This window comes from Sinocyclocheilus rhinocerous, unplaced genomic scaffold, assembly GCF_001515625.1.
Source record: "Sinocyclocheilus rhinocerous isolate Xijiao unplaced genomic scaffold, SAMN03320098_v1.1 scaffold984, whole genome shotgun sequence".
NCBI classification, from domain to species: domain Eukaryota; kingdom Metazoa; phylum Chordata; class Actinopteri; order Cypriniformes; family Cyprinidae; genus Sinocyclocheilus; species Sinocyclocheilus rhinocerous.
Genome location: NW_015643603.1, coordinates 696434 through 709767, shown reverse-complemented (window position 1 = coordinate 709767; position 13334 = coordinate 696434). Strand labels below are relative to the sequence as shown.

Below are 13334 nucleotides of genomic sequence, written 5' to 3'. Positions count from 1 at the left end.
CGTTTTAGGAGGGCGTGGACGAGTCTTAACTTTTATAAAGAATATCTCTTTGGGTTTGAGAATTTAGTCTTTGCAACTTTAGGGATCTTATCTATTCACGAGCAGCTTGTAACACTCCAAAGAGAAAGGAAAACTTGAAATCGCATCATATGACCCCTTTAATTCAACGCGTGCAGCACAGCAAAAATAGACTCAGTGCTGAAACGATCGCTGCACTGCTGCAGATGTGCTGCTCCGGGAATGCACTGCCGGACCGCAACTGTGTGCAGCGTAAATGCTCTAATCCGTTAACATGGGTACGTAAAAAAAAAAAGCAATGCATACGCATTGCAGACGGAGTATGTGTGAAACAGGCTTGAGTCAACAAACACACAGGGTTTAAATTGTCTGAATGATTAGGGACAGGTGTGCAGTAATCAGTCCAGGAATATGGGTTCCTGTTCACTGTAGTCCAAACTGAATGCTAATACTCAGGTGAGTGAGACCTCCGGTGGCCGACTGAGGAATCTTCACCGGCGTTCGTGGCAGAGTACAACAGAGGATGGACTTTTTCACTAGAGGATGTGTTATTATGAATTATGTGTTATTCTGGATTATGTTTCAAACATGCAGCTTTTCACTTCACAAGACTGTAATTGTTGGACTGGTGTCGTGTGGAATACTTGTGGATTATTGGGATGTTTTTATCAGCTGTTGTAACCTCTCAATCTGACAGCACCCATTCTCCGCAGAGGATTTATTGGTGAGCAAGTGATGTAATGCTAAATTTCCCCAAATCTGTTCTGATAAAGAAACAAGCTCATCTAACATCTTGGATGGTCTGAGTACATTTTTGAAAGTAAATGTTCATTTTTAGATTAACTATTACTTGAGGCAGTTGTGGCAGTTGTGGCCTAATGGTTAGAGAGTCGGTGAAAGTTGTGAGTTCAAGTCACAGGTCCGGTAGGAATTGTCGGTGGGGGGAGTGAATAACCAGCGCTCTCTTCCACCATCAGTGCCATGACTGAGGTGAGACCCTTGAGCAAGGCACCGAACCCCCAACTGCTCCCCGGGCACCGCAGCAATATGGCTGCCCACTGCTCTGGGTGTGGGTTCACTGTGTGTGTGTGCTCTTGGATGGGTTAAATGCAGAGCACAAATTCCAAGTATGGGTTGCCATACGTCACTTCCCTTTTTTTATGTTTACAACTGGGTCATTGTGGCTGTTTTCACTGCTTTGTGAAGTTTTAGGGAAAATATCTGAGACAATATTAATGTTGATATGATACTGCAAGCTCCGTTAAGCTATAAACCTTCACGTAATGCACAATAGAGTATTTTAGAATTATATTTCTTAGAATATTATCCTAAATATTAAAAATCAGAGACTATGTAGATTACGGTACCTCTTTTTAATGATGATATTTTAAGGGAATTTAAGTTGTAGTGGCTGTAGTTCCTCCCTGGACTACTTAATTAAAATTAGTTAATGTACAGAGATTAAAAATGAAGATGGAGAAGGAAGATGGTGGAGGAGGGATACATTGTCAAGGGACTGAGGCTACTTACAAGCTCTTGTGCTGTGATTGACGAGATGTACAAGCTCTTGACTTGAACATTCATTTAGGAAACAATTTAGCAAATAATATAGAGTGGGAAATCTTGTCAGGTGCTCTGGGAATAAGAGATGAATGATGGATGATGAATGACAAGACTAAGTTTGCCAAGGTTAAAATAATGTTTGTGGGATACATTCTTCTAATACATTCAAATTTCAAACTCAGTACATTTGTAGAGGTATAGCTTCTTACATTTTTTTTTACATCTTATGGGATAGTTCACCCAAAAAACTAATTTACTTATAGTTTACTCATTTACTTTTCTTTACTTTGTCATCATTTACTTACCCCCATGTTGTTCTAAACCCATGACTTGCTTTATTTATTTAACTAATGGTATGTTCATACTTCAAAAAGGATGCACAATAGCCATAAAGTTTCATAGAAGTACCAAAAAAATTATCTATACGGACATTAAATAGGCAATTAAGAACAAACTTCAGTAAGATTAAATTATTTTAGCTGTAACTGAATATATAAGCAATATCACAGAAGCAAGAGCTCTGTTCCAAATACAAATAGCACGGTTATCACAGCCATGTTAATTTGAAAAACAGCACTATAGCGAGTGTGATATTGCTTTTATATAACAGTTCAACAAACAAGAAGTTACTATTGAGTAACTTACATTTTAGACACAATTTGCCAGTTATGTCTATTTTGCTCCATCAATGAAAATATCTCCAAAGGAAGTTAAAGCACAACCGTTGCGCATCTTTGAGCTCTATTGGCGGGGTTTCTTTCCTGTAAGGATCAGTGTCAAGTCAAGTCAAGTCACCTTTATTTATAGCACTTTATACAATACAGACTGTGTCAAACAGCTTTACAGTGTTAAACAGGAAAATAGTGTGTCAATAATGCAAACAAATTTCAATTCTGCTGTAAAGCAGCTCTAAAAAGAGGACAATATTAACAGTCAATTTTTCAGTTAAAGGCAGTACATCGTTGATTCAGTAATATCATTGTCCAGCTCAGTTCAGTTCTCTTCCAATAGTGTCTGTGCAATCAAGTCAATAGTATTGTCAAAAATTAAGTGTACCCAACTAAGCAAGCCAAAGGTGAAAGTGGCAAGGAACCAAAACTCCATCAGTGTCAGAAATGAAGAAAAAAAACTTGGGCAAAAAGCAGGCTCAGTCGGGGGGCCAGTTCTCCTCTGGCCAGACGAAACCAACATGGTTTAAAGGAATCAGCTGAATTCATATGACACTCTCTCATGAATCAGTGCTTCTGAACGATTCAGTTGACTTGATTATTTAATTATTTACTCGTATGGAATGTGCCTTGTTCAGTTCATGTATGAATCAGTGATTTTGAAGGAATCAGGTGACTGAGTGAGTCTAAATGCAGAGCACTGATTCCGAGTATGGGTCACCATACTTGGCCACATGTCACGTCACTTTCACTTTCACTTCACTTCATAATGACAGTAACTTGTTGCCAACTGGAGAAACAATGTCTCCAGAACCAGTCGCTAGTACAACAATGGAGAAAACATCTTAAGACATGCATAGAAAACACTATTTGAATTTTCAATAAAGCAGTTAGATTTGTTTGAAACTGAAGCTCCTCCACTGCTGTATCACCTCTTCAATGAAAGTCACAGAAAGAATGATTGATTTTGGCAAAAGAGGGTCCTGGAGGAGAGTCAAGAATAGGCTACTGCTGCCTGTGGAGCCACCGTGGAGTCAGTATTTGCAGAAAGAGCAAAACTTAAAGAAGAAAAAGCATTATGCATTATGGTCAGCATTTTTGGCAGTCAGTATGGAAAATATTCCAACAAGTGATAGCTCCTGTTATATCAGGGATTTATCCCAGGGGATACGCTGTAAGTCAGCTAAATGGGACTTGCTTCAAATAAAGTATTCCTATCATGGTAATTGGAAATACAGTGTCCTAAATCTGTCTGTTGAACACTTCATCCACAAATTTATTTTGCTCTTTAAGATGCCCTCTAATATCAGTAAATAAAATCCTGGGATGCATTCTCATTATAGAAAATATTCCTAAATTTGGGAACAATGAAAGTCACATTAGTTTGTAATGACATGAGGGTGAGTAAATGACAGAATTTTCATTTTTAGGTCTGTAGCCATTGGAGGGGATTCAAAGAGGTAGTGACACTCTCCTGTTTCTCTCTAATAGGTGGCCTCCAATCATTAATAATATCAGTGTTTCTTGGTAAGGTGAATCAAACAGAGGAAAACTTCATTCATCAATTTAAGGTATAAAAACAAGACTAATTTACAGGTAACAAAGTAAATTACATGAGTAGGAAATGATGAAATGGTAGGGAAAGAAAGAAAGTTAAATTCAAGTTAAATAAAAAGAGTACCAGTTTTGTTACTTTATTTGCAAAATTATTTTACACAGAGTAGTCTGATCTACTATCCATTCGCCATGATTTTAATGAGCAGTTCATATTTTACCAATCATATTTCACATTCCACATTTATATTTTAGGTTTAAGTTCAAATATTGACAGTCAAATTTTGCTGTGCTGTGATTCCTCATCCACCTAATGTCCTCTTCCTGTGGGCTCACATCTCCTAATGCCCTGCAGTGGGAATTATGCCATTGACAATATGAGTGAAAGTGAAATGAGTGAAGTGATGTGTGGAATTTGTGCTCTGCATTTAACCCATCCAAGTGCACACACACACAGTAGTGAACACACACACACCATGAACACACACCCGGAGCAGTGGGCAACCATGTTGCTGGGTGCCCGGGGAGCAGGTGGGGGTTCGGTGCCTTGCTCAAGGGTCTCACCTCAGTTGTGGTATTGAGAGTGGAAGAGAGCGCTGATAATTCACTCCCCCCACCGACAATCCCTGTCGGACCTGAGACTCGAACCCACAACCTTCGGGTTACAAGTCCGACTCTTTAACCATGTGTGAGGCATTCCACATAAAATACAATGAAATTGCACCTACTCTTTCTGTAAAACTTGAGCTCAAGCTTTAGCAGGAATAAATCCTGCTTTTTGCTTTGGGTTGATCTGTGTAAGTGACACTGGAAATCTTATTTGCATATCAAAATGGAGTGAGTGAGCTATACTGTTAATTAAAATTATTACTATTACTGTTAATATACTGAGCTATACTGTTAATTAAAAATGTTGGTTTAAGGAAAGGCTTTTTGGCACATTGGAAGTGAATGATGATGGGCATCCAGACTTGTTGCAGTGTACAGATGCGATGTGGCCTTCACTGGAAAAGCTTAGCAAGATTCAGTTAAGTACTTAAAATTAATTTCTCAAACCATCAGGTAAAGTTTGTGGAAATTAATCGGTATAAAACTGGTGGTTTTAGCCCTGCTTACTAACACAAGTGTCCTCGCTGGACAAACATGACTGACATGATCAGCTCTGCCAAAGCTTTTAAGTGCCAACTACCACTGATCAGTCTCCAACTTCACTGCCATGGCCTAATTTACTCTCCAACTCAAGAGCCAAATCAAACCATTAAAGCAATTAAAGGTGCAATAGGTGATTGTCTTCAGAAAGATTTTTTGTTATGCTGGTTGAAAGTCTCTTCAATACCACGACTGAGGTGCCCTTGAGCAAGGCACCGAACCCCCAACTGCTCCCCGGGTTAAATGCAGAGCACTAATTCCAAGAATGGGTCACCATACTTGGCCACATGTCACATCACTTTTTTTTCACTTTTTTTTTATACAATAGGTACTTCAGATACTTTTAATAGTCTCATTCTCACTCTCATATAATGGCTTAATTAACCTAGATTCACCCTATCTATTGTCTCACTCATTTGCTGAAATGGGCAATGAGGTCCCAAAGATGTAATCCCAGTGTCTGAAGTAAGGGGCGAAGTTCCCTTTAAAGTGCTGATGGTGGGCCAGGTGGTGCGGCGCCCCGCCAAAGCACGGCAACAACCGATGCAGTGCCCAAGGAAATTCATATCCACAGTGGTCCTCCACAGCCATCCAGGTGTTAACCAGACGGAAAAGGATTTCGCTAAAAGGGTGGCAGCCCACAAGCATGGCACTTGTAAATGCAAGGGTTTGTAGAGACAACAGTTCAGAAATACTGGAGTCTTGAGCTGCCAGAGCAAAAGTGTCCCTGTTCTGATGGTGAATGCGGTGGATGTTGTGGTATAGCCAGGGAATTCTGGGAAAAAATGCAGACATTTGATTTAGTTCTATAATAATATTATACATAATAATATAAATATAAATTCATATATTTAATATAAATAGATACAGAAATTATGCATAAATATAGGCCTTGCTAAAGTTACAAGTGGAGACAACAAGTAGAGTGAGCTATGAAAGTGAAAAAGTGTGAAATTGATGTGACGTGTGGTGAAGTTCCTTGCTGAAGGGTTTCACCTCAATCATGGTACCAAAGGTAGTAGAAGAGAGTGCTATACATTCACTCCCCCCACCTACAATTCCTGCTGGTACCGAGACCCGTACCCACAACTTTTGGATTACAAGCCCAACTCTCTAACCATTAGGCCACGACTGCCCTAATGTGATATGTCATAATGACATCAACAGATTATGAAAGAGGAATGGATGAGAGTGTTTTTTTTCTATATGAAATGTTGAGATATGCACACGATAGTTTATGTGTTTATGCAGTTAAATCCTTTGAAGTGTTTGGAGTCATGGCACTGTTACTAGTGCACATGCTTCTGGCATATAAAGAGATTTTTTGCTCATGGCGACGCAGCAATATGAACACAATAAGTACATTGTACTTACTTTTTGATGTAAGTACATAGTAGTTAAGGCCACTTAATATAAAGTGGGGCCAAGATTTGTAATCTGACCCCCTCTTCCTCTACTTTACATGTCTTGTAAAGTTATAATAAATCATAATAAATCAATCAAAAGTTATAATAAAAAAGTCAGTTATAATAAATTCTTGACAAGACTGTAGATGCATTACACACATAATAGCTCTACTGGGACAATGGACCCAATTTTTTAGTCCAATCGCGTAATTGCATCGCTTTGACCGTAGATCCCACCTTCTCACACGCCATGATTGGTCCATTATGTACAATGCTTGCATGCTACTGGTCAAACTACTTTTCGATCATTACCTTCAGCAAGCATGAAAACAGGAAAACAAAGCCAAAACAAATCCTGGCCAGGACGCGTCCTGGGAAAATGGCACGTATGGTCACCTTAAATAAAGGGAACTCTAGGATGAAAATGTCCCTTTTTCCCTACATTATAAATACCCAAGGGTTAAAGGGATAGTTCGTAAAAAAAGGAAAATTCTGTCATTAATTATCCTCATGTTGTTCCAATCCCCTAAGACTTCCGTTCATCCTCTGAACACAATTGAAGATATTTTAAATTAAATCTGAGCGGTTTCTGTCCCTCCATTGACAGCCTAAGCAACTTTCAATTTGAAGGCCCAGAAAGGTAATGAAAAAAAGATCATGGAAGTAGTCCATGTTACTCCAGTGGTTCAACTGTAATTTTCTGAAGTGACGGGAATGCCTTTTGTGTGCCAAAAACAAAAATAACGACTATATTTGAAATTTTTCTCACTTCAATCCCCAATGTGCGTTCACGAGAGCTACTTCTTCTCCAGTCAACGAGAGCACCATAACGCATGCGTGTTGTGCTGACGCGAGAGCAGGACTCTCACTATACAACCCATACCGGAAGTGCTGTACTGTTTGCAAGCAGAAGAAGAGGAACACTACTGTAATAATACTGCAATACTGTAGTACAGCGTTATTCTGCTTGCAAATTGTACAGCGCGGTTTGTATCGTGAGAGTCGTGCTCTTGTGTCAAAACAACACGCATGCGTCGTGGCTCTGTCGTGGACTGGAGAAGAAGAAGCAGCTCTTGTGAACACGAGTTAGAGATGAAAGCAGAAGTGAAGAAAATGTTGAATATAGTCAGTATTATTATTATTATTATTTGGCACACAAAAAGCATTCTTGTCGCTTCAAAAAATTACAGTTGAACCACTGGAGTAACATGGACTACTTCCATAATGTTTTCACTACCTTTCTGGGCCTTCAAATTGAAAGTTGCTTAGGCTGTCAATGGAGAGACAGAAACCTCTTGGATTTCGTTTAAAATATCTTCAACTGTGTTCTGAGGATGAACGAAAGTCTTAGGGGATTGAAACAACATGAGGGTGAGTAATTAATGACAGAATTTTCATTTTGGGGTGAACTAACCCTTTAAGGTTTGGCTGGTTAGCGTGACCTTGGCAGCCTCTGCTGGTAGATCACCGAACTACACTAGCAGGTTAGTAGATAATCTCATTTTCAGGTCTGCTTTTGCGCTAGTCCCTCTATTGCAGGGGTGTCAAACTCAATTCCTAGAGGGCCGGGGCCCTGCAGAGTTTTGTTCCAACCCTGCTTCAACACACAAAGCATTTAGCTTTCAAATTAGCCTCAAAAACTTGATTAGTTGGATCAGGTGTGTTTAATTAGGGTTGAATCTAACCTATGCAGGGCTCCGGCCCTCCAGGAATTGAGTTTGACACCCCTGCTCTATTGTCATAAGATCTGCACCCAAAGGTCATACTTAAGTCAAATTTGATCCACTGAAAAGCATTAAAATGGATTACTAAAGATTACTAACGATTATTGTGTTTTAATCTGATCCCATCACCCCATAATAAAGATTCAAATGATTGAATATTGATGGTGTAACATAATTTTACTAAAAAGAAACTGGAACAAATTTTTCACCAAAGATTCTTCTGGTTAATTTAAATCACTTTTGGCATTTCATAATATCTCGAATATTTTATGACAATATAAATATAAACCATATAGAAGCAATATTATTATACTGAAATAATAAATTACAAATATTAAAATATTGAATTGATTATATTTAATAATGCCATGTAATTATAATCTAGAAATATCCATAAATATCTTTATTTTTTCCTTCAAATAAGGCCGTAGGGCTTTAAAGGAACTGTGCTAATGACCCCTGTTGTTCTTTATAAATCCACTAAGCTAAGAACACATTAAAGCTCAAATGAAAAGCATTAACTGTGCTCGAAACACATCTTTTTTTTTCTTTCTCATAAACTGTACCCACTTCATTCTGGGGAGAAAAAATAAGGAAAGACCCAAAACCTTAAATTCCTGCATTATCAAATATATATGAAGTTAATAATACCTAAGACAGAGAGTGAGACGGAGAGAACCCAGACAGTCTATGAAAACATTAAAGAAATATCCAAGTAAAATGTTTAGAATGACTGTTAGAGGTCAGCATGGCAAAACACCACTGCTCCTCACTCAAGCAAAACTTCAGGTATGTGTGCCTTTAACGTTTTAGGAGAAAACTGAATTTTTTATAACATTTTGTAAAAAATTCAAAATTTGATTCATATACACAAGCTGCACAACATGGATGTCAGCCGGTTCCAATACCAAAAATCAATGTAATATTTATAGCGTCTTATTTAATAAAGCGGTTAAAATGACAATAAATGAATATAAGATTTAAAAGTCTGTTATTTAACATTTCAAAGCTCCAAATGCTTACTTGTGAATGGTGTAATGACAAATGAAGAAGAGCGTATCGAATATCAGCATGCATGAGACACATTCCCTGAAGGCATGGAAAGAGGACGGCGCTCTATCCGGGAAATCCGTGCGCCGTAACGACACAAACAGCGCAGTAAATGGTAAAACGCCAACGATGTATTTCCATAAAATTCGAGTAGCACATCGAAACCGCTGATGCAAGCCAACGACTTCACGACTTAACCTGTACTTCTGGAGCCATCCCACATGTGGACTGAACACATCCAGAAGCATAAAGGGAGCAGAGAAGATGAGATGAGTGCTGAAAGCTGCGCACACGCTAAAGTGGGGTGACATGAGGAGCAAATGACGTTCCGCATATATGAAGTCCCAAATCCACTGAAGAAATCTATCGCCTCCGAAAAACAGTAAGAAGACAACAATCATCCTTGTGAACTACTATTGTTTCTACATAACCGCAGATCGGGCAACAGCAGCGATGATGTGCTCCAGATGGGTTGTCTTTTGATGGGAACCGTTTTCACCGTACAGAGTGAAGATCACTTTCATTCTGACACAGCTTTATACAGGCAGCGGGAACTGCTGCTCTCCTCCTTTGTTGCGACATCTGCTAGAGGAAGGATGCCACTTTTTTAACTAAATTCGCGTACTAACGTTATGTACACAAAATGCACAAAGTAACAGGGAATATTGCAAATAATATATTTATCAATTAAGCAAATAATATAAAACATTTTACTGGAAAACCAGTCAAACAGTCACACCTCCCAAGTCTGCTTTTAATTTAATGAAAACTGAACATAAACTTACCAAAAGTTAAAGGGATAAAGGCATAGTAAACGCCAAAATGAAAATGTTATCATCCTCATGTCATTCCAAAACTGTATGACTTATTTTCGTCTGTGGAACATTACAGCTTTTGAGAAATTTTATAATTTGATTAATGTCTAAGTGTTGTTTTTTATTCAATGGAAGTCAAGGACAGCTCTTCAGACTATCTTTTTTTGTGTTCCACTGAAGAATTATAAGTAAATGATGACAGCATTTATAATTTTTGAGTACTGTCCTGTTTCTGTTTGGGGTTTTAGAGAACACTGATAGAATATGCATTGTTTTAATGTATTTTTTCCCCACACTTTATCATTTTTAGTATTATTTATTTATTTTTCACTTTTCAACTCTCTCTTTTTTATACTGTATTCATTACCTTTAATTATTGTTGTAGCTGGAGAACCCAAAAATGAAACATTGTGTGTGTCATACCTTTTCAAATAAATAAATAAAATTAATAATTAAAACTTTTCACTAATAACAACCACATGAATATGACAGTTTCCTTATTAACAGCATGTGTGTATATTTTGTGTGGAGCTCATACTGTGAGACCTGGTGGCCGTGGGAACAGAATACTCTCTCTCTCGCTCCCTCTTTTTTTTATTAGGTTCCTATAGCAGCAGAGATCAGATGCCAAATTTAAATATCTTTCACATTGTCAGTTCTTTATTTTTTGTAGAAGGCAAGGGCTCTCATTTTAGTAGACAAGGATCATAAGTGCATAAGCTTTCAATTTACTAAATATTCTAAGCACACAGTTTGACTGTTGGTTTTGGATATGGTCAGGTAGTGCAGTCAAAATCCACTTGGGCAGTCATTCGTTTATCTTGGTATACATATGAAAATAACAGGAAGAATGGATTACTAACTCTATCTGAGTGCTTCCAATTCATTACTGACCACATGTCATAGAGACAATAATGATTCATTTCCCAGGACATAGTAGTGAATTCCACTGTAATGAGTTTGTCATGTTTTTTTTTTTGTTTTGTTTGTTTTTTTGATGATATAATATTTGATATGTTGTAATATTCTATTCCTGGCTTATCTGTTTTGGGGTTTGGTGCCTCTCATTCACTATCTCAGATGCACATTTTAATGAATGTATTATGAAGTTGGTTCTTTAACTATTCAATTCAGGTCAATTTATATTTCACATTTAAATACAAACATGTTGTTTTAAAGTACTGTACAGTCTAAATAGACAGACAAATATAAACAACAAAGCATCAATCAATGATATAATTCAAGACCCCAGACAATAATAAATGCTAGAGAATAATAATATTTTGAGAGCGGATTTAAAAAGAGAAAAAGAAAGGGGAGACCTAACATGAAGACTAACCTAAATTGACCTAACATGAAGACTGTTCCACAAACTTGGGGCTACAACCAAGCTTGATGAAGGATCTCAGCTGTCTCGATGGAGAGTAGGAGGTCAAAAGATCGCTGAAATATTGAGGGGCAAGCCCAACCAAGACCTTAAATACAAGTGAAGTGTTAACAATTGCTGTGACATGTGCAGCCACCGTATCAAATGCAGCTTTACAGAGGCAAGCAGGCAAAAGACCCAATTAACAAGTAAACATTTCATCTTAGCTACCAGTTCACTCAATAGGATAACGCTGCTTGATAGAAACAGTCAGAGCGCCCAGACAACAGGCTTCCAGATAGATAAGAAAAGTTTAAGGTTGGGATAGATGCCTTGTTGCTGTGTATTTTATAAATGAAAAATTGGAGGAACTTTTGAAAAGCTTCAGCTGAGGATACGTTGCAGAAGTAGGATGTAAAATAGAACCAATGGTCTTAAAGAGAACTCTCAGGTTATTTTCATTCACTGCAATTAGTTTAGAAAGATTATTAGATTTCACTGTCTTCAAAGCTTGTTGATAGTTGGCGATACGGTCGCTAAATATTTCATATGAAATCTGCAGTTTAACCTTCTTACATCTTTGGAAACAAAACAAAATCAGCTCAGAAACCAATGAATGTAAAGGAAAACCTCACATAGGATGGAGTACATTGAAATCTGTAATGGTAGCCATTAGAAATCTAATTTGGGAATAATAAGAAACAGAGCAATTCCAATAGGGTCCTCACACCATCGGTGCTCGGGCCCTAACTAGCCAGTTATTTCAAATCTCAGCAAAGCATATTTAAGGTATCATATCTTCATTGATTTGATCACTGTACTGAATACTATTTTTGTATACAGTGGTAAACATAAGGTAAACAAAATGCCCCAGTTCATAATAATAATTCTTTACACCGCTGCAAAAAGATGTAATTGGTCATGAGCTTGAGCTTAGAACTTGAACACTCCCTCCTTAATAAAGAAGACCCAACAATGGCCTCAGTTCTGGATGAGACTCAAAATGTCTGGCACTCCCATTCCCACGAACATGACATGTGTTGAAGCAATATCTGTGTTCTTCAGTGGCTGACAGGACTCTTCAGCAGGTGGTGAATACTGCACAAAATATCAGTCGTACCACCATCATGGACAGGCACATAAAGGCATGGTAAACAACACCTTAACTAATAATAACACAGAACCACTACCATATGTGCAGTTTTATTGCCTGTTTGTTGTAATTTGTACTCGTGTTTCTTCTGCCACCCTGGAGAGAAATGAAGATCATCTCAGATGATGCAGATCAGTAGTTGGATGTACTGTACATTACAAATTTCTATTATAATTTCATCCCCTACACATTTTGTAGAACTAATGATGTCGTCATCAGCTAAAACACATGCAGGTTACTTTACTTAGTGAACAAGTGTGTGGTACACACTTGGCTATCGGCGCTCTGGGTCCGAATGACAGCTTTCACTTTGCCAGTTTTCGTGCAAACTGGGCCTTGTTTTGAACTAAACTGCCAGTGTAAAAGCACTCTTAATTAGCTTTTTTTAAATGTAGACTTTATTTTTTTATTTAGTCATTTATCAGACGCTTTTATCCAAAGCGACTTACAAATGAGGACAACAGAAGCAATCAATTGTAGTATTAAAACAACTAAAAACAGATCCAAAACTAAAAGCTAAAAACTTTATAAATACTACCTATACACATTTTAAAAATAAAGAGATTAAATAAAAATGACAAATGCATACAACAAAATTTCAAAACTTAACATAAATGAAAAACAAAAAATAAAGCTAAAAACAATTCAAAATAGTAAAGAACAAAAGGTATAAGAGTATAATAATGATTCTAACATAACATTAAGCCAAACACCAAAAAAAATCAAAAAACTACATATGTGTATGTACAACCACACACACATACATATATACTGTATATGTACATACACATTTATAAATTCAATATACAGTATATATTATTTCATTTCCATTTAGTTTGTTGAAGTATTAAAATAACTCAAATAAAAC

The 13334-nt window shown here is 37.4% G+C and overlaps 1 protein-coding gene across 1 annotated transcript; it reads right to left on the bottom strand.

The window, feature by feature from the left end:
• Positions 1 to 5288: 5288 nt before the first annotated feature.
• LOC107757531 (cholesterol 25-hydroxylase-like protein) lies at positions 5289 to 9859 on the bottom strand. The gene is made up of 2 exons (XM_016575036.1): positions 9106 to 9859; positions 5289 to 5727 (listed from the first exon to the last, which is right to left on the bottom strand). The coding sequence occupies exons 1-2, from the start codon at positions 9531 to 9533 to the stop codon at positions 5361 to 5363; spliced, it is 795 nt and encodes a 264-aa protein (XP_016430522.1). The 5' UTR covers positions 9534 to 9859; the 3' UTR covers positions 5289 to 5360.
• Positions 9860 to 13334: the final 3475 nt, after the last annotated feature.

Bases quoted from the DNA above. Each gene is read 5' to 3' on its own strand.
- LOC107757531 (XM_016575036.1), bottom strand. From the start codon at position 9,533: ATGATTGTTGTCTTCTTACTGTTTTTCGGAGGCGATAGATTTCTTCAG. The intron at 5,728-9,105 runs GTAAGCATTTGG...ATTTTTTCCCAG, and splicing joins TGTCATTACACCATTCACAA to AATTCCCTGGCTATACCACA.